The sequence below is a fragment of the Dendrobates tinctorius genome, unplaced genomic scaffold (assembly GCF_039654945.1).
Source record: "Dendrobates tinctorius isolate UK_male_01 unplaced genomic scaffold, ASM3965494v1 ptg000028l, whole genome shotgun sequence".
Taxonomy (NCBI): domain Eukaryota; kingdom Metazoa; phylum Chordata; class Amphibia; order Anura; family Dendrobatidae; genus Dendrobates; species Dendrobates tinctorius.
Window position 1 is genome coordinate 32,947,459 of NW_027361696.1, and position 22,408 is coordinate 32,969,866.

The 22,408-nt window shown below is 45.3% G+C and overlaps 1 protein-coding gene across 1 annotated transcript in view; it reads left to right on the plus strand.

Annotated features, from left to right (window-relative positions):
* Positions 1-22,408, plus strand: part of LOC141085265 (G protein-activated inward rectifier potassium channel 4-like) — a 127,956-nt gene that overhangs the window by 87,049 nt on the left and 18,499 nt on the right. The window contains exon 2 of the mRNA XM_073570537.1: positions 18,228-19,184. Within this exon, the coding sequence (XP_073426638.1) occupies positions 18,266-19,184 (919 nt within the window). The 5' untranslated portion in view covers positions 18,228-18,265. The remainder of the gene's footprint in view (positions 1-18,227; positions 19,185-22,408) is intronic.

Consider the following 22,408-nt stretch of genomic DNA (forward strand, 5'->3'; position numbering starts at 1 on the left):
GGAAAGACACAGCAGGGAAAGGAGCCACAGACAAGGAGACTGACAGACAGAGGTAGGACAGAGTTCAGACAAGGTAACGGTGTGAGACAAGGTACAGGACCAAGAACACAGGGGCCAGGATATACTGCCTCCTGGTGGGCAGAGAAGATAGGTACGAGACAAGGCAGGGAGCAATAGCACAGCACCAGCATATTCTGCCTCCTGGAGGGCAGAAAGACAGGTACAAGGCAAAGCTAGGAATAAAGCCTCCAGAGAATGCGAAATACAGAACAAGACCTGGCAACTCAGCAGCAAGACACTAAATGATTTAAGACAATGCATAGGCAGGTTCCACTGGGTGGAGCTGCCCTAAATACTAGAGGCCATAAGAACCAGAGTTCTGGCACTGCTCCCCTATGCACACAGCCAGGAAGCATGCAGAGAGCAGGCAGGAAGCAAGAGGCACACAGCATGGAGCCGGAAACAGACAGAACACACAGCAAGGCCTGGAGCAGTGAGTAAGTTGGTGTGTGAGGGATGGGAGGCCATGCAGTGATGCCGCCAGGGTTGTTACACAGAACATACTGTATAAAATACCCCCATACAGGACATAACACCCCCCATGCAGAACATATATAAAACCTCCATATAGAACATATATAAAACCTCCATACAGAACATATATGATACCGCGAAACAGGACATATATAATATCTCCATATAGAACATATATAATACCCCCATACAGAAAATATATGATACTCCCATACAGGACATATATAATACCTCCATACAAAACATATATAAAACCTCAATAGAGAACATATATAACATCTCCATACAGAACATATATAATACTAGGAAAGAGCAATTAGTTCCAGCTGCGTGTAAAAATTTCTTCTTTATTTCAACATTTAAAATATGTCATCTTCATAGTATATGCCATACACACGGACACGGCAACGCGTTTCGATCTGTATGATCTTTGTCAGATCGAAACGCGTTGCCGTGTCCGTGTGTATGGCATATACTATGAAGATGACATATTTTAAATGTTGAAATAAAGAAGAAATTTTTACACGCAGCTGGAACTAATTGCTCTTTCCTATTGATCACACGTCAGTCCAGACGGAGTTCCGAGGTCTGCGGCGAATACCTGGTGAGCTGGCTTTTGTTTGTTTTTCATATATAATACTCCCATACAGAACATATATAATACCCCCATATAGAACATACAGCTCTGACAAAAATTAAGAGACCACCACATCAAAACCCTGTCATGGGCAGCCCATTCTCCAGACCTGAACCCCATTGAAAACTTCTGGAATGTAATCAAGAGGATGATGGATAGTCACAAGCCATCAAACAAAGAACTGCTTAAAATTTTGCACCAGAAGCAGTGTGAAAAACTGGTGGAAAGCAAACCAAGACTCATGAAAGCTGTTTTTAAAAACCATGGTTATTCCACAAAATATTGATTTCAGAACTCTTCCTGAGTTAAAACATTAGTATTGCTGTTTCTAAATGATTATGATCTTGTTTTCTTTGCATCATTTGAGGTCTGCAAGCACTGTTTTTTTTTTTTTCAATTTTGACCATTTCTCCTTTTCAGAAAAAAAAAATCTAAATTTGTTGCTTGGAAATTCGGAGACATGTTGTCCGAAGTTTGTAGACTAAACGAACAATTTACATTTTACTCAAAAATATACCTATAAAGAGAAAAATCAGACAAACTGAGCATTTGGAAGTGGTCTCTTAATTTTTGCCAGAACTGTATATTACCCCCATACAAAGCAAATATAATACTCCCGTATAGAACCAAAATCAACATTTCACTCTATTTAAGGATAAACCTAATTTCTTGAGTAACAGAATGACGATTCCTGCACTCTCCGCACGGACGGACAGGATCGTTCCTTATCGCTTTTCTCTCCACCATTAGTCGTTGTGCGCTGAATGGCTCCTAATGATGGCCGGACGCATCTCATTGTTTTGGCAAATGTTCTGAAATACACAAGAGCCAGTTGGAAAGAACCAACGTGGCAAGTACGACCATCTGTGATGGCTCCGTTGCCAGGCTGCAGGCTTACATGAAAGATCTGCCAGTGCTACAGGGCAGTGCAACCTGCTGCGGGCTCAGGTACCTGCACAGCCATGGCGGTGATGTCCAGAAAGAGTCACCTGATAAACCATCAATATAGAGAACAAAAATATTAAAAAAAAATCTGAGAATGGTGAAAGGGCAGACAGCAAACGAGCAGGGGCTGCTAGGAGATTTCAGCTCTGGAGTTTAATACAGCTCAGTAAGAAGATACCCAAGTTATACTGGCTGTACATATATAATCATATACAGGAGATGCCCAGGTTATACCAGCTGTACATATGTAATTATATACGGGAGATGCCCAGGTTATTCCAGCTGTACATATGGATTTATATACAGGAGATGCCCAGGTTATACCAGCTGTACATATATAATTATATACAGGAGATGCCCAGGATATACCAACTGTCCATATATAATCATATACAGGAGATGTCCAGGTTATACCAGCTGTACATATATAACTATATACAAGAGATGCCCAGGTTATACCAGCTGTACATATATAATTATATACAGGAGATGCGCAGAATATACTGGCTGTACATATATAATCATATACAGGAGATTCCCAGGTTATACCAGCTGTACATATATAACTATATACAGGAGATGCCCAGGTTATACCAGCTGTACATATATAACTATATACAGGAGATGTCCAGATTACACCAGCTGTACATATATAACTATATACAGGAGATGCCCAGGTTATACCAGCTGTACATATATAATTATGAACAGGAGATCCCCAGGTTGTGCCAGCTGTACATATATAATTATATACAGAAGATTTCAAGGTTATACCAGCTGTACATATACAATTATAGTGTAGGAAAGTATTAAGTTACGTACCGGTAACGGTATTTTTCGGAGGCCCATGACAGCACCACGAGAGAGGGGATCCGCCCTATAGGAACAGGAAACCTACAGATACAAAAGGGCGGCACCTCTCCCACGCATCAGTTGGATTACAGAGCTTGAGAGGCTACCATGGTTAGTACACAACATATGATATATACAACCTATCTACCCTATTTAACAGAATTATTTCATACCATCTCCCACATAAGGTGATTCTATGAACAATCTTCTAAGGAGTGCACCCCTATATGTGAACAAGGGAGGGAACTAAGGGTGCTGTCATGGGCCTCCGAAAAATACCGTTACCGGTACGTAACTTAATACTTTATTCGGACTCCCATGACAGCACCACGAGAGAATTACAGAGATGTAAACTAACTTAGGGAGGGACTACAGCCTGCAGCACCCTTAGCCCGAAGGTGAGGTCTGAGGAGGCACCCATGTCTAACCGATAGTGGTTAAAAAAGGTGGAAGGAGATGACCAGGTGGCCGCCTTACATATTTGATCAATTGATACTCCAGATCTCTCCGCCCAGGATGATGCCATGGCCCGAGTGGAATGTGCCCTCAGGTTCTGTGGAGCCGGACCGCCACCTGCTGTGTAGGCAAGAGAGATAGCCTCCCTAATCCACCTTGCTAATGTGCGTTTTGATACTCTGTATCCTTTCCTGGAGCCTTGGAAGGATAGGAATAATGCGTTCTCCTTCTTCCAAGGATCCGTGGCTGCTAAATATGTCAGTAAGCATCTTCTAATATCTAACGCCTGGAGTTTCTGCTCTTTAGGGTTGGTTGGGTTAGGGAGGAATGAAGGCAGAACTATCTCCTGTGTCCTGTGGAATTGTGTTGCTACCTTGGGAAGGTATGCTGGATCTGGCCTTAGGATTACTCTATCCTGTAAGAACTCTGTGTAAGGAGGCAATCTGGAAAGTGCCTGTATATCGCTCACCCTACGCGCGGATGTTATTGCTACCAGGAATGCTGTCTTAAGAGATATAATCTTTAGTGAGGCGGAATCTAAAGGTTCAAACGGACTTTCTGTCATGGCTGTAAGGACTAAGTTTAAGTCCCACGGTACGCATCTGTCTTTGTGTATAGGTCTCGATCTGGCCGCTGCTCTGATGAACCTTGCTACCCAATAATCTTTTGCAATATCAGCTGCAAACAGGGCCCCTAAGGCTGAAACTTGTACCGTATTTTTCGCTTTATAAGACGCTCCGGATTATAAGACGCACCACAATTTTTGAGGAGAAAAATAAGAAAAAAATATTTTTTAATAAAATGGTGGTGCCTCTTATAATCCTTGCATCTTATTGCTTACCGGGGTTGGTGGCTGCGGTGTAGAGGGGTCCCAGGCTCGCTGCTGGAGGAGGCAGGCGTGGAGTGATGCTGCAGGCCGCATTCAGGGATGAGGGGGGGCTCCGATGTGTGCTGTTGCTGCTGCAGAGTCTTGTGCTGGTGTCAGGTTTCTCCACTTGTCCGGCGGTTGGAGGCCGGTGCTGCGGGTGCTCTGGTGCGGCGTTGTGTGCCCATCGATGCCCGGGGCTCTGCCGACATTGTTCGACAGACCAGAGCCCCAGCATTTCCTCGGTTCCCTGTATATGTGTGCTGAAGTGCCGGTAAAAAAAAATGGCCGCCGGCGCGTGCGCAGATGGGATCTCGGGACCAGTTCTCGAGAGATGAGATCTGAAATCTCATCTCTCGAGAGCTGGGTCCCGAGATCCCATCTGCGCACGCGCGGCGGCCATTTTTTTGCAGGCACCACCGCGCGCACAGGGAACCCAGGGAAAATGGCCGCCGGCGCGTGCGCAGATGGGATCTCGGGACCCACCTCTCGAGAGATGAGATTTCAAATCTCATCTCTCGAGAACTGGGTCCCGAGATCCCATCTGCGCACGCGCCGGCGGCCATCTTTTTACCGGCACACAGGGAACTGAGGAAATGCCGGGGCTCTGGCCTGTCGCACAATGTTGGCAGAGCCCCAGGCATCGACGGGCACACAACGCGGCACCGGACACACCCGCAGCAGCGGCCAGCAACCGCCGGACGCCCCCGATCACAGCCTAGGTAAGGCATGTCCGCTTTGTAAGACGCACCCCTGTTTTCCCCCCAAATTTTGGGGAAAAAAAGTGCGTCTTACAAAGCGGAAAATACGGTACTTTTAGCGTACTTGTGGAGAGACCCAATTCGAACCCTTTCTGGAGAAATTCCAGAATATGTTTCGTGGGAATTCCATCTCTGATGTCAAAGTGAAAGGTGGACAGGAAGCGTTTCCAGGTCCTAGCATAGATATTAGTGGTGGTTAATTTTCTGCTTCTTAGGAGGGTGTCAATTAAGTTCTTGGAGAACCCTCTATTTTTTAATAGTGACCTTTCAAATACCACGCCGTCAAATGAAGTCCCGCTACTTGTGGGTGGCTGACTGGCCCCTGGTAGAGGAGATCCGGAAGGTTCGGCAGTACCCAGGGATCGCCTACCGACATGGTCCTCAACCACGCGAAACAGGTCCTCCTGGGCCAAAAGGGGGCAATCAGTATGACTCTTGCCTGATCCTCTCTGATCTTCCTGACTACCAGAGGAAGAAGATTCAATGGTGGGAAGGCGTATGCCAGAGAAAAGTCCCATCTTATCAGTAGGGCATCCACCGCCAGGGGATTTTCCCTGGGGTTCAGAGAGCAGAACAATCTTTCTTTTCTGTTTTTTCTGGTGGCAAAGAGGTCTACCTCTGGCTGGCCCCATGTGCGGACAATCTGGCGGTAAATATCTTTGTTCAAAGCCCATTCTCCTTGTCTTAGAGCCTTGCGGCTTAAAAAGTCTGCTCTTACATTGTCCTTTCCGCTGATGTGGAGCGCGGTCAAAGATAGACAATTTCTCTCTGCTATCTGGAGGAGCCGTTCTGTTATCTGCATCAGAGCGCTGGAGCGGGTTCCACCTTGGTGGTTGACATATGCTACCGCTACCTGGTTGTCCGAGTGTATCCTCACATGATGGCCCTGCAGGTAGATAATGAGTTTCTTGACTGCCCGCTCTATCGCCAATAGTTCTCTCTGGTTGGATGAGATTTCAGAATTAGAATCCCACTGGCCCTGTACCACTATGTCCCCCATATGGGCTCCCCAACCGAAGGAACTTGCGTCTGTGGTTATAATACGGGTTATCTGTGTTATCCAGGGCACCCCTGACGCTAGGTTCTCGCTCTCAAGCCACCATCTCAGTGATGTAACAGTTGAGGGGCTTAGACACATCCGACCCTGTAAGGAGCCTCCAAGGGCCCTGCTATTAATCAAGACGTCATTTTGAAGGGTTCTGGTATGGAACTGTGCCCACCTTACTGCTGGGATGCATGAAGTTAGAGAACCTAACAGGGACATGGCCTGTCTGAGGGTCATAGATGGATTATCCATTGCCCGAAGAACCTGCTCCTGTATCTTTTGTAATTTATCTAGTGGTAGCAGGCACCGCTGAGTGTCTGAATTTAGTATCAACCCTAAAAATTTCTGTATTTTTAAGGGCTGGAGTCGGGATTTCTCGTAGTTTAAAATCCATCCCAGGTTTTCTAACCTGGATCTAGCTTTTTCTATCTGGGATTTACAATGACCCACTGATTTTCCTACAATCAAGAAATCGTCTAAATATGGAATGATTAAGACGTCAACCTCTCGTAAGTGAGCCATAACTTCGGCCACTAACTTTGTAAAAACCCTGGGTGCTGCTGAGAGACCAAAGGGAAGGGCTCTATACTGAAAATGACGTACTGTGCCCTCTACTGAAACTGCCACCCTCAGGAACTGCTGGAAGTCTGTATGGATAGGTACATGATAGTACGCGTCTTTCAAATCTATGACTGCCCTAAAACAACCTTTAAACAATATTTTTATTGTTGTATTAATGGACTCCATTTTGAATGTATGATTAATCAAAAACTCGTTAAGGGAACGAAGGTTTATAATCGTTCTGAATGTGTTATCAGGTTTCTGGATTAGAAACAGGGGAGAGTAAAACCCTCTTCCCCTTTCAGCCTCTGGAACCTCTACCAGGACATTTTTCTGACATAGGCTCAAGACTTCCGCTTCTAAAGCCGCTTGTTCGAGATGAGAAGATCTTAAGGGGGTCAGTTTAAAGGTGTCCCGTGGGATCTGGGTAAATTCCAACCTAAGCCCGGTGGATATTACCTTACGCGCCCAGTCACTATTCGTAATCTGTGACCATGCCGGGAAGAAGGATGACAGTCTACCCCCCACGGGAACCGCTAGTCATTGATTTGGTTTCTTTTGATCTCTCGACGAGCGTGTAAACATATAGCCCGTACCTCGTCTCCTTCTGTCTTCCCATCTGGGTCGATCTCTAACAGGCGAAGAGTTGCGCCTTCTCCCCTGGCCAAATCTCCTTCTACCAAATGGGCGACGGTAGGACGCTGATGAAAGGTTTGGGAATCTTTTCTGGTCGTCCCCCGCCTTTTCAAGCAGCTCGTCTAGGACAGTTCCAAACAAATATTCGCCCTCACATGGAATCGCACAGAGCTTTGCTCTGGACTGGATGTCTCCCTGCCAGCACTTTAGCCACAGGGCTCTGCGAGCTGCGTTAGAGAGACCTGCTGCTCTGGCGGCCATTCTCACTGCATCCACTGAGGCATCTGCCAGGAAGGCTGCTCCCTCTTGGATGGTCGGTAGGGCCCCAAGAATTGTCTGTCTTGATGTACCCTGTTTTAGTTGTGACTCCAACTGGTCCAACCAGACCATCATGGACCTGGCCGTGCACGTTGAAGCCACTGCTGGTCTTAAGGACCCGGCCGCCATCTCCCAGGTGTTTTTCAGGAAAGTATCAGCTTTCCTGTCTAAGGGATCTTTAAGGGATCCCATGTCCTCAAAGGGGAGCGAGGATTTTTTTGATGCCTTCGCAATGGCAGCGTCTAATTTGGGGGCTCTGTCCCAAGAACTTACTGCCGGATCGTCGAAGGGGTATCTCCTTTTGAGGGCTGGTGGTAGCGACCCTCTTTTGTCCGTTTTTTTCCACTCTCTGTGGATCAAATCCTGTATCTTTTGATTTAACGGAAAGACTCTCCGCTTCCTCTGTTCCAGCCCACAAAACATGACATCCTGCATGGATAAATGGGGCTTAGGCTCCTCTACCTCCATTGTCCCTCTGACTGCTTTGACCAGCTTGTCTACCCGGTCAAGAGGCAGACAAAATCGCCCCGAGTCCTCTTCTCCTGAGGAGGACGAGGGAGATGAAGCCTGGGAGTCTCTGCTTTTTCTCCACTCTACCGAGGAATCAGACTCCGCCGGGACCTCGCCCCTTAGACTTTGCGGCTGAGACAAGGACTTTAGGGTTTCCCTCATTTCTACCCTGACAATGTCTCTCAAACTCGCCGCTACTGCGGGCGACTCTTCTGCCACCGTCTGCTGAATACAGGGGGGGCACAATCTTTTGAGGCACGCGTCCGGTAATGGGCATGCACAGAGTGCGCATTCCTTATGCTTATTTTTACTTGTAGCTTTTTTTCCCTAGAAAAAGAAAAACACAGAAGGGGGGTCCCGTCACTGAGTGAACCTTCACGAAGATCACTTACCAGTGCCACAATCAAGTACCGGAGAACGAGGGGGATTTCTTTCGGTCGATGCTCCTGTCTGCCTGGAGGAGCTCTTACGAGTGGACTGGTCACTTCGTCCCGCATTACTGTCACGGGACCCTTTCTTTTTCTGTTTGACCTGCCGAAGGTCATCCAGGGGCGGCAGTGATGTTTGCCGCTGCTGCCCTTGCTTCTGCCGCTGCTGCTGCTGCTCTCGATCGCTTTCCATTACCACTGCTGCTGCTGCACACTGCTGCATGTAGTAATGTGGCCAAGGCAAGGTACCCTGCCCGGGTCCCACCTAAATACCCCTCCTCCGGTCAGCAGTATCCATGCCGCGCCCCTCCCCCCCCCCTTAACGGAGCTCCCTACCCCAGCTGGCGCCCGACCACGCGCCATCGGTGTTTCCGATGGGCGCCGCCATCTTGGAATCGCCGCGCATGCGCAGTGGCGCGCTGACCCGGAAGCGCCTCCTCCGCCCGCCCCCTGACGTCACCGCTACCCCGGAAACGCCGGAAGCCCCGCGGGACGCCCGGGAGCTCCGGAACAGTGCCCGGTCGCAGCCCCCTGCACAGCGCTGCCAACATATCTGCGCCGCCGGAGCCGGGAATCCCCGGGGGGGCATACTTACCGGCGGCGGCTTAATTCCGGAGACGGACATCCTCCGGACGCCGCTCCCTGCTGTCCACGCCACCGCCGTGACACCCATCCTGGGCCACCGTGGCGCCTTCCAGGAGATCCGAACCAGGCCGAGGTAGGAGACCCCCTCGCTACCGGTGTCGGCTGGCCGGCCTGGGATCCAATTCTTCTGTAGGATCCCGTCCCCTCAGGAACAGGAAACCAACTGATGCGTGGGAGAGGTGCCGCCCTTTTGTATCTGTAGGTTTCCTGTTCCTATAGGGCGGATCCCCTCTCTCGTGGTGCTGTCATGGGAGTCCGAATAAATAAGTATTTGATCCCTTGCTGATTTTGTAAGTTTGCCCACTGACAAAGACATTAACAGTCTATAATTTTAAGGGTAGGTTAATTTTATCATTGAGAATGTCAAAAATAAAATCCAGAAAATCACATTGCATAAATTATATAAATTTATTTGCATTTTGCAGTGAGAAATAAGTATTTGATCCCCTACCAACCATTAAGCGTTCTGGCTCCTACAGAAAAGTTAGACGCTCCTAATCAACTCGTTACCTTCATTAAAGACAGCTGTCTTAACCTCTACAACTTGGACAAGACAAAGAGCTTTATAAGGATCTCAGGGACAAGATCATAGACCTGCACAAAGCTGGAATGGGCTACAAAACCATACGTAAGACGCTGGGTGAGAAGGAGACAACTGTTGGTGCAACAGTAAGAAAATGGTAGAAATACAAAATGACTGTCAATCAACATCGAACTGGGGCACCATGCAAAATCTCACCTCGTGAGGTATCCTTAATGATGATGAAGGTGAGAGATCAGCTTAAAACTACACGGGGGGGGGGGGACTTGTTAATAATCTTAAAGCAGCTGGGATCACAGTTACCAAGAAAACCATTGGTAACGCATAACACCGTAAAGGTTTCAAATCCTGCAGTGCCCGCAAGGTCCCCCTGTTCAAGAAGGCACATGTGCAGGCCTGTCTGAAGTTTGCCAATGAACACCTAGATGATTCTGTGGGTGACTGGGAGAAGGTGCTGTGGTCAGATGAGACAAATGTTGAGGTCTTTGGCATTAACTCAACTCGTCGTGTTTGGAGGAAGAGAAATGCTGCCTATGACCCAAAGAACACTGCCCCCACTGTCAAGCATGTAGGTGGAAACATTATGTTTTGGAGGTGTTTCTCTTCTAAGGGTACAGGACTATTTCAATGCATCAAAGGGAGAATGGATGGAGTCATGTACCATAAAATCCTGAGTGACAACCTCCTTCCCTCCGCCAGGACATTAAAAATGGGTCGTGGCTGGGCCTTCCAGCAAGACAGTAACCCAAAAAATACAGCCAAGGCAACAAAGGAGTGGCTCAAAAAGAAGCACATTAAGGTCATGGAGTGGCCTACCCAGTCTCCAGACCTTAATACCATAGAAAACTTATGGAGGGAGTTGAAGCTCTGAGTTGCCAAGTGACAGCCTCAAAAGCTTAATAATTTAGAGATGATCTTCAAAGAGTGGACCAAAATTCCTCCTGACATGTGCGCAAACCTCAGCATCAGCTACAAAAAAGTCTGACTGCTGTGCTTGCGAACAAGGGTTTTGCCACCAAGTATTAAGTCTTGTTTGCCAGAGGGATCAAATACTTATTTCTCACTGCAAAATACAAAGAAATGTATATAAATTATATAATGTGATTATCTGGATTTTATTTTTGATATTCTATCTCTCAATGTTAAAATTAACCTACCCTTAAAATTATAGATTGCTCATGTCTTTGTCAGTGGGCAAACTTACAAAATCAGCAAGGGATCAAATAATTGTTTCCTACACTGCATATACCGAAGATGCCCAGGTTATTCCAGCTGTACCTATTTATCTCTCTATCTATACACATACATATACATATATATATATATATATATATATATACACACATATATATATATATATATATATATATATATACATACACATACACACACACTGTGTATATATATATATATATATTTATATATATATATATATATATATATATATATATATATATATATATATAATTACTTTGTAATGTCTTCACATCCTGTTCCACCCAGAAGTGTCCGGATCCCAGAATTCCTAGTGGCAGAAGTTCAACGACCGCCATATTGGGATACCCAAGTGATGGATGTCTGATGGAAACTGCTGGTGGTACCAGCCTCTTGAGCGGTACCACCAGCGGAACACCGTTGCACCACACACACTGTATACGCCGTACGGCGGTCTGATTTACTGCGCCTGCACGAATTCCGCGCAGGTGCAGTGAATCATTCGGCTGATCCCGGTGGCAGATGTGCGACGTGTCTACAGGCAGAGGAAGTCAGTCACATTTAAGGGGTTTTCCCACAAACAAAAATTCATTTTAAAAATTGTCTGTGCCTGACCATGTACGGAGCATACCACATCTCCTGGGCAGGGGAGGAAGCAAAAGACAATACTGACATTACAGCAGGAGATCAAAGAGGATTCATTTTGTGAGGTAAAATATTTGTTTTTAAACAATATTTCACGTCACAAAATGTCAGTATTGTCTTTTGCTTCCTCCACTGCCCACGGACTGTGGTAGGTTTTGTACATGGTCAGACACAGACATTGAGAGGAGAAGACAGCAGATAGGGGAGAGAGAAAGCGCACAGGGGTGAGAGAGACAGAGCACAGGGGGGGAGACAGCTCTAACGGGACAACACATGAGGGAAGAACACTGCACAGGAAGGAGAGAGACAGCAGACAGGGGGATAGCACAATGGGTTGACAGGTCAAAGAAGAGATCACAGACAGAAGTCAGCACATGGGGAAAGAGAGAGTGGATAGGTGAGTGAGCACATTGGGGGGGGGGGGAAGATTCTCAATGCTGCATCGTGACATTACCAGCCTCCATCTAGTATTATTATATACAGGTTGTCACAGGGTCCATCTCCGATATTACACAATCAACAGAGCAAGAGAAGAGCAAACAATCCCAAGACCTTTATTTTGGGCAAAAATACAAAAGGTCGATATACAATTCACCACACAAAGGATAAGATAGTCCAGAACCCGAATGCAGTTCGATAACAGGATAAAAGCCCTGGAAAATGAGAGTCCAGCAGTCCAGCAGAGGATAAAATAGTCCATAAACTCGGTGCTGTGTTCACATCATCGTCTCTCATAGGGTCTGATCTCTTGTATCTCCTTGCTGATATTTTAAAAGTCACTCTCCTCATTCACAGGTCGGGGGGGGAAGGTCACAGGAGCTTAGGCCGGGGTCACACTGCGTTTAGGCAGTCTGTTAGATGGACTGCGTTACACCGCAGCATAACGCGGTTGTTAGGGTTCTAGATAGAAAACCCGGGAGTGGACCCTCTGGGTCGTGGCTCCAGAGCCCCCGAGGGCGAGCGGACCAGGTGATGACCACCCCCTATACAGGGAGTGTTAGGGGCAGGCCCAAGGGAGATGGAACCACGACAGCCGGAACCAAAGGGACGACCCAGGGTAAATACAGGAGAGCAGATCAGAGTGTGGGAAGGTATACGAGGGGCAGAGTAGATCCAAAGTAACAGGAGGCAGGCTGAGGAAGCCCGAAGGGTCAGGACGGAACCGGGACCAGAAGCTGAAAGGAAGATGAGCGAAATGGGGTTAGGAAAGACTGGGCCTGGGAAATGAGACAAGGAACGAGACAGGGGAAGGAGCGTAATATACAGGAGGCAGGCAACAATAGGGCAGAGGTACAGGAGAGGGACCGGCACAGGGGAACACAGGAGGAGGGAACAGAGGAACCAAGGAGGACGGTAGGCAGAGACAGGGAGACACGGGAGCAGGCTACAGACGGGGACCAAGGCAGAGATACAGGAGAGCGCAGCACAGAGGGTGTGCGGGGACCTGATGGCCAAGGGTGACGCTGCGCAAGGATAGCGGGCGCCACGGGCTAAGACAAACAGGCGTCTTACCTGTCCAGACGCCCAGCTGAAATACCCGGTGAGCGCCGCCATGATGGGGGCGGAGCCACCGGGTCATGTGCCCCCAGGATGCACAGAGGCCGAGGAAGGGCGAGCGCGCATGCGCGGACCTCCTATGCGCCGAACCCCTGCAAAGCCAGACAGGGGACGGCGTGAGAGCGGAGAGGGGGGGCACCGGCAGGAGGAGGACCCCAGGTGAGCGCTGGCGGGTGCAACAGTGGTGTAACGCTATCTGTTAATGCTGCCATTGCCCTCCATTGTCGGGCGCATCGCGATGCATGTCGTAAAGCAGAACGCGTTCGCAATGTGCCATCATTCAGTGACGGAGCCTCGGACGCGGGCTGCAGTGCATATCGCGTTATGCTATAGCGTTAATGCAGCGCGTCAACGCTATGCGTTCAATGGGCTGCTTTAACGCAGTATGAACCTGGCCTTATTGTTTCAAGAAGATAGGTCAATATGTCATTAGCATGTTGGCAAACAGCATTATTCACTGACCCTGTGGAGACATAACAGTACAGGACTGTGCGGGCTGATATTCAGATGGCAACAGCAGCTATTCATCTATTAGCAAATAACAACTCATCCTACAAAAGAACACCATGAAAATCAGTAAATTATTAACACAAACAAAATGATACCCACATACTGTATCCCACAATCACACAGGTGATGCCCAGGTTATACCACCTGTACATATACAATTATTTACAGGAGATGCCCAGGTTATACCACCTGTACATATACAATTATTTACAGGAGATGCCCAGGTTATACCAGCTGTACATGTATCATGATATACAGGAAATGCCCAGGTTATACCAGCTGTACACATATAATTATATACAGGAGATGTCCAGGTTATACCAGCTGTACATATATCATTATATACAGGTGATGCCCAGGTTATACCAGCTGTGCATATACAATTATATACAGGAGATGCCCATGTGATACATGTACAGCTGGTATAACGATATACAGGAAATGCCCAGGTTATACCAGCTGTACAGATAAAATTATATACAGGAGATGTCCAGGTTATACCAGCTGTACATATATCATTATATACAGGTGATGCCCAGGTTATACCAGCTGTGCATATACAATTATATACAGGTGATGCCCAGGTTATACCAGCTGTGCATATACAATTATATACAGGAGATGCCCATGTTATACCAGCTGTACATGTATCACGATATACAGGAAATGCCCAGGTTATACCAGCTGTACAGATATAATTATATACAGGAGATGTCCAGGTTATACCAGCTGTACATATATCATTATATACAGGGGATGCCCAGGTTATGCCAGCTCTACATAAATAATTATATACAGGAGAAGCCCAGGTTATAACAGATATTCATGTATCATTATATACAGGAGATCCCCAAGCTATACTAGCTATACGTATACAGTTGTGGCCAAAAGTATTGACACCCCTGCAATTCTGTCAGATAATACTCAGTTTCTTCCTGAAAATGATTGCAAACACAAATTCTTTGGTATTACTATCTTCATTTAATTTGTCAAATGAAAAAACACAAAAGAGAATGAAGCAAAAAGCAAAACATTGATCATTTCACACAAAACTCCAAAAACGTGCCAGACAAAAGTATTGGCACCCTCAGCCTAATACTTGGTTGCACAACCTTTAGCCAAAATAACTGCGACCAACCGCTTCCGGTAACCATCAATAAGTTTCTTACAATGCTCTGCTGGAATTTTAGACCATTCTTCTTTGGCAAACTGCTCCAGGTCCCTGATATTAGAAGGGTGCCTTCTCCAAGCTGCCATTTTTAGATCTCTCCACAGGTGTTCTATGGGATTCAGGTCTGGACTCATTGCTGGCCACCTTAGAAGTCTCCAGTGCTTTCTCTCAAACCATTTTCTAGTGCTTTTTGAAGTGTGTTTTGGGTCATTGTCCTGCTGGAAGACCCATGACCTCTGAGGGAGACCCAGCTTTCTCACACTGGGCCCTACATTATGCTGCAAAATTTGTTGGTAGTCTTCAGACTTCATAATGCCATGCACACGGTCAAGCAGTCCAGTGCCAGAGGCAGCAAAGCAACCCCAAAACATCAGGGACCTCCGCCATGTTTGACTGTAGGGACCGTGTTCTTTTCTTTGAATGCCTCTTTTTTTCTCCTGTAAACTCTATGTTGATGCCTTTGCCCAAAAAGCTCTACTTTTGTCTCATCTGACCAGAGAACATTATTCCAAAACGTTTTAGGCTTTTTCAGGTAAGTTTTGGCAAACTCCAGCCTGGCTTTTTTATGTCTCGGGGTAAGAAGTGGGGTCTTCCTGTGTCTCCTACCATACAGTCCCTTTTCATTCAGACGCCGACGGACAGTACGGGTTGACACTGTTGTACACTCGGACTGCAGGGCAGCTTGAACTTGTTTGGATGTTAGTCGAGGTTCTTTATCCAACATCCGCACAATCTTGCGTTGAAATCTCTTGTCAATTTTTCTTTTCCGTACACATCTAGTGAGGTTAGCCACAGTGCCATGGGCTTTAAACTTCTTGATGACACTGCGCACGGTAGACTCAGGAACATTCAGGTCTTTGGAGATGGACTTGTAGCCTTGAGATTGCTCATGCTTCCTCACAAGTTGGTTTCTCAAGTCCTCAGACAGTTCTTTGGTCTTCTTTCTTTTCTCCATGCTCAATGTGGTACACACAAGGACACAGGACAGAGGTTGAGTCAACTTTAATCCATGTCAACTGGCTGCAAGTGTGATTTAGTTAGCCATCACCTGTTAGGTGCCACTGGTAAGTTACAGGTGCTGTTAATTACACAAATTAGAGAAGCATCACATGATTTTTTGAACAGTGCCAATACTTTTGTCCACCCTTTTTTATGTTTGGTGTGGAATTATATCCAATTTGGCTTTAGGACAATTCTTTTTGTGTTTTTTCATTTAAGACAAATTAAATGAAGATAATAATACCAAAGAATTTGTGTTTGCAATCATTTTCAGGAAGAAACTGAGTATTATCTGACAAAATTGCAGGGGTGTCAATACTTTTGGCCACAACTGTATCATTATATACAGGAGATTCCCAGGTTATACCAGCTGTACAGGTATAATTTATACAGGAGATGCCCAGGTTATACCAGCTGTACATATATCATCATATACAGAAGTTGCCTAGCTTATACCAGCTGTACAAATCTAATTACATATAGGAGATGCCCAGGTTATACCAGCTGTACCTATATCATTATATACAGGAGATGCCCAGGTTATACCAGCTGTACATATATCATCATATACAGAAGATGACCAGGTTATACCAGCTGTACAAATCTAATTACATATAGGAGATGCCCAGGTTACACTAGCTATACGTGTATCATTATATACAGGAGATGCCCAGGTTATACCAGCTGTACAGATATAGTTATATACAGGAGATGCCCAGGTTATACCAGCTGTACATATATCATATACAGAAGATGCCCAAGTTATACCAGCTGTACAGATATAATTATATACAGGAGATGCCCAGGTTATACCAGCTGTACATATATCATCATATACATGAGATGCACAGGTTATATCAGCTGTACATGTATAATTATATACAAGAGACACCCAGGTTATACCAGCTCTACATATATAATTATTCACAGGAGATGCCCAAGTTATACAAGCTTTACACGGTGGCTCAGTGGTTAGCACTGCAGCCTTGCAGCGCTGGAGTCCTGGGTTCGAATCCCACCAAGGACAACATCTGCAAGGAGTTTGTATGTTCTCCACGTGTTTGCGTGGGTTTCCTCCCACACTCCAAAGACATACTGATAGGGAATTTAGATTGTGAGCCCCATCGGGGACAGTGATGAAAATGTGTGCAAACTGTAAAGCGCTGCGGAATATGTTAGCGCTATATAAAAATAAAGATTATTATTATTATTATTTACATATATCATTATATACAGAAGATGCCCAAGTTATACCATCTGTTCATCTATCATTACATACAGGAGTTGCTCAGGTTATACCAGCTGTACAGATATAATTATATACAGGAGATGCCCAGGTTATACCAGCTGTACATATATCATCATATGCAGAAGATGCCCAGTTTATACTTATACTAACAGTACATATAGAATTATATACAGGAGATACCCAGGTTATACCAGTTGTACATATTTATCGTAATTATGAAGAAAACCAATTACAGCAAAACAAGCCTAAAAAATAACTTTCATTAATTTATTTAAAAAGTATCAAATTTATGTGAAAATTTGATACTTTTTAAAGAAAGTATTAAAAGTTATTTTTTAGGGGTTTTTTTTTTGCTGTAAGGCCTGTTTCACATTTCCGTTTTTTGACGTCAGTCAAAATCCGCCACTTTTAGTATAAAACGGATCCGCCCCTTTTTGGCGGATTCGTTTTTTTCCACCATAGACTTACATTAGCAACATTGTGTCCCCACTTGTTGTTGATCCTTCACCAAAAATTTACATATGGTATTGTTATGTTTGAAGCATGATATGTGGGAAAAGGTTGAAAAGTTCCAGGGGGCCAAATACTTTCGCAAGGCACTGTATATATAATTATATACAGGAGATACCCAGGATATACCAGCATGCTTCATATGACATTTGGAAGCCTCTAAACTGTGTAGTTGGTTTTCCTCCCACTTGCACCATGAATTCTCCGTGTGACGTCCGCACCTTGCAGACCTCTCTGGGGCATCTGGACCCCGTCATCTCGATAATTTCCACTCACGGATTTTGTATTCAGGTTCATGATGCATGAAAATCTAATAAAGATGACATCGGCACTTCTTAAATATGTGATGCATTAGCGGGCGCTCTCACATAGCCAGGATGGATCCTCGCAGTAAATTACTTACATTAAATAATAATTAAAGTGATTAACTGCCTGAACCCCAGATGCCTCATTCTGGCCCTGAAAAGATTAATAAACTCCCAGATCATTATTTCAAAGGCACAATGATTCTACATTCACTAATATGACAACATGTACGACAAGACCCAAAGACGTTCTGACCACAGTGAAGGTTGTCTCTACGGTCAATGTATTCTGACTCACATTCGAATGTTGATGTCACCTTGTGTCTTCCCAGGCTGGGAGTAATCAAGCTCCATAAATCCCTCGGCCAAGATGAACTCGTGCAAGTTTATGGACCATGACATTGAAGGTCGAGGCATCAAACTGCCCAAACAAGCACAGAACCCTACGGTGGTGCCAACTAACCGAACCATGGTGATGGCCGAGCCGGAGAAGAGAAGGAGGCAGAGGTATGTAGAGAAAGATGGGAAATGTAATGTCCATCATGGAAACGTCCGGGAGACCTACCGTTACCTGACCGACATCTTCACCACTTTGGTTGATCTAAAGTGGAGGTTTAATCTTCTAGTCTTTACCATGGTCTACACCATCACGTGGATTTTCTTTGGATTCATTTGGTGGCTCATCGCCTACATTCGTGGGGACCTCGAGCACATTGAGGATGCATCATGGACACCATGTGTGGATAAGTTGAACGGTTTTGTATCTGCCTTCCTTTTCTCCATAGAGACAGAAACTACCATAGGTTACGGATATAGGGTCATAACGGACAAGTGCCCGGAGGGAATCGTTCTACTGCTGGTCCAAGCCATCTTGGGCTCCATAGTCAACGCCTTCATGGTGGGCTGCATGTTTGTAAAGATCTCACAGCCAAAGAAACGAGCAGAAACCCTCATGTTCTCCAATATGGCTGTCATCTCCGTGAGGGATGGGAAGCTATGTTTGATGTTTAGGGTTGGAGACCTCAGAAACTCGCACATTGTGGAGGCATCTATCAGAGCCAAGATGATCAAGTCCAAACAAACTAAAGAGGGAGAGTTCATTCCCCTCAACCAAACAGACCTAAATGTGGGATTCGACACTGGAGATGACCGACTGTTTCTGGTTTCGCCGCTTATTATTTGTCACGAGTTTAATGAGCAGAGTCCATTCTGGGAAATCTCCAAGGAACAGCTCGGAAAGGAAGAGTTTGAAATTGTGGTCATTCTGGAAGGAATGGTGGAAGCTACAGGTAAGAGCACAAATCATGACCTGGTAAGAGCTAATGGTTCTTTTGCAAAGTTCTGGACATTTTGTATGATATTTTTCACATTTTCAGAGAAACTGGAAAAAGTGCAAATTAAAGATGTTATCATTCATCCATAAGAAACATCATGATTTCTAAATAAGTGTGAGTCTAACCACTGGGACCCCAACCGATTCGCAGAAGCACATTTTCAACTTGAAAACCCCCTTTAATTCATATGAAGGCAGTTTGGGTGAGACAGTAGGGAGCAAATAAAAAAAAAAAAAACACAACAAAGAAACAAAACCACTAGAATGCTACCCCTTATATAGAAGAATATACCGTATTTTTCAGACTATAAGATGCACCTAGGTTTTAGAGGAGGAAATTAGGAAAAATATTTGAAGCAAAAAGTGTGGTCAATTTTGTACTTAACATCCCCTATCCTGGTATATACAGTATGGTCCCCTCATCCCCATCATTCCTATCCTGGCAGGAATGTTGGCCCCATCCCTATCCTGATATGCAGGCCCATCTTGTCCTTAGTATACATGGCCCCATCCCTATCCTGGTATGCAGGACCCCCATCTCGTCCTAGTATGCCTGGCCTCATCCCTATCCTGGTATGCAGGGCTCCGTACTCATCCTAGTATGCATGGCCCCCATCCTTATCCTGGTATGCATAGCCCCATCCTTATACAGTGGGGCAAAAAAGTATTTAGTCAGTCAGCAATAGTGCAAGTTCCACCACTTAAAAAGATGAGAGGCGTCTGTAATTTACATCATAGGTAGACCTCAACTATGGGAGACAAACTGAGAAAAAAAAATCCAGAAAATCACATTGTCTGTTTTTTTTTCATTTTATTTGCATATTATGGTGGAAAATAAGTATTTGGTCAGAAACAAAATTTCATCTCAATACTTTGTGATATATCCTTTGTTGGCAATGACAGAGGTCAAACGTTTTCTGTAAGTCTTCACAAGGTTGCCACACACTGTTGTTGGTATGTTGGCCCATTCCTCCATGCAGATCTCCTCTAGAGCAGTGATGTTTTTGGCTTTTCGCTTGGCAACACGGACTTTCAACTCCCTCCAAAGGTTTTCTATAGGGTTGAGATCTGGAGACTGGCTAGGCCACTCCAGGACCTTGAAATACTTCTTACGAAGCCACTCCTTCGTTGCCCTGGCGGTGTGCTTTGGATCATTGTCATGTTGAAAGACCCAGCCACGTTTCATCTTCAATGCCCTTGCTGATGGAAGGAGGTTTGCCCTCAAAATCTCACGATACATGGCCCCATTCATTCTTTCATGTACCCGGATCAGTCGTCCTGGCCCCTTTGCAGAGAAACAGCCCCAAAGCATGATGTTTCCACCACCATGCTTTACAGTAGGTATGGTGTTTGATGGATGCAACTCAGTATTCTTTTTCCTCCAAACACGACAAGTTGTGTTTCTACCAAACAGTTCCAGTTTGGTTTCATCAGACCATAGGACATTCTCCCAAAACTCCTCTGGATCATCCAAATGCTCTCTAGCAAACTTCAGACGGGCCCGGACATGTACAGGCTTAAGCAGTGGGACACGTCTGGCACTGCAGGATCTGAGTCCATGGTGGCGTAGTGTGTTACTTATGGTAGGCCTTGTTACATTGGTCCCAGCTCTCTGCAGTTCATTCACTAGGTCCCCCCGCGTGGTTCTGGGATTTTTGCTCACCGTTCTTGTGATCATTCTGACCCCACGGGGTGGGATTTTGCGTGGAGCACCAGATCGAGGGAGATTATCAGTGGTCTTGTATGTCTTCCATTTTCTAATTATTGCTCCCACAGTTGATTTCTTCACTCCAAGCTGGTTGGCTATTGCAGATTCAGTCTTCCCAGCCTGGTGCAGGGCTACAATTTTGTTTCTGGTGTCCTTTGACAGCTCTTTGGTCTTCACCATAGTGGAGTTTGGAGTCAGACTGTTTGAGGGTGTGCATAGGTGTCTTTTTATACTGATAACAAGTTTAAACAGGTGCCATTACTACAGGTAAAGAGTGGAGGAAAGAGGAGACTCTTAAAGAAGAAGTTACAGGTCTGTGAGAGCCAGAAATCTTGATTGCTTGTTTCTGACCAAATACTTATTTTTCACCATAATATGCAAATAAAATGAAAAAAAAACCAGACAATGTGATTTTCTGGATTTTTTTTTCTCAGTTTGTCTCCCATAGTTGAGGTCTACCTATGATGTAAATTACAGACGCCTCTCATCTTTTTAAGTGGTGGAACTTGCACTATTGCTGACTGACTAAATACTTTTTTGCCCCACTGTAATTGGCACCCACCCCCATCCTGGTATGCATTGCTCTTCAGTAGCGCTCAGTGTCAGACACCGGCTTCCTGCTGCTGCTGGCGGTCACGTGTGCCGCTACTTAAGAGAAATGAATATTCATAGACTTCATGGCCATGTGAGGACGTGTTTTTTGCGGGACGAGTTGTAGATTTGAATGAAACCATTGGTTTCACCATGTCCGTGTACTAGAAAATGGGAAAAAAAATTACAAGAGCGGTAAAATTGCAAAAAAAAGTGCAATCACACACTTGTTTTTTTATTTGGCTTTTTTTGCTAGGTTCACTAAATGCTAAAACTACCACTATGATTCTCCAAGTCATTACGAGTTCATAGATACCAAACATGTCTAGGTTCTTTTTTATCTAAGTGGTGAAAAAAAATTCCAAACTTTGATAAAAAAAAAAAAAATTGAGCCATTTTCCGAGACCCATAGCGTCTCCATTTTTCGTGATCTCAGGTCGGGTGGGGGCGTATTTTTTGTGCCCTGAGCTGAGCTGACATTTTTAGTGATTCCATTTTGGCGCATATACGTTCTTTTGATCCCCCGTTATTGCATTTTAATGTAATGTCGTGGCGATTTTTTTTATATTGTTTTATTTTGAATGGGGCAAAAAGGGGGGGTGATTTAAAATGTTATATTTTTTATATTTTTAAACACTTTTTTTTTTTTTTTTTTACTTTTGCCATGCTTCAATAGTCTCCATAGGAGACTAGAAGCTGGTAGAACTCGATCGCCTCTATGTAGCAGAATTACTGACTTGCAATGAGCGCCGACTACTGGGTGACGCTCATAGCAATTTGGCACTGACACCCATAGAGGTCTCCAGGAGACTTCAGGTTGTCAAGCAGACGCATCAGTGACCCGCGATCACGTGAAGCGGGTCACCGGTGCCGGTGAGCGC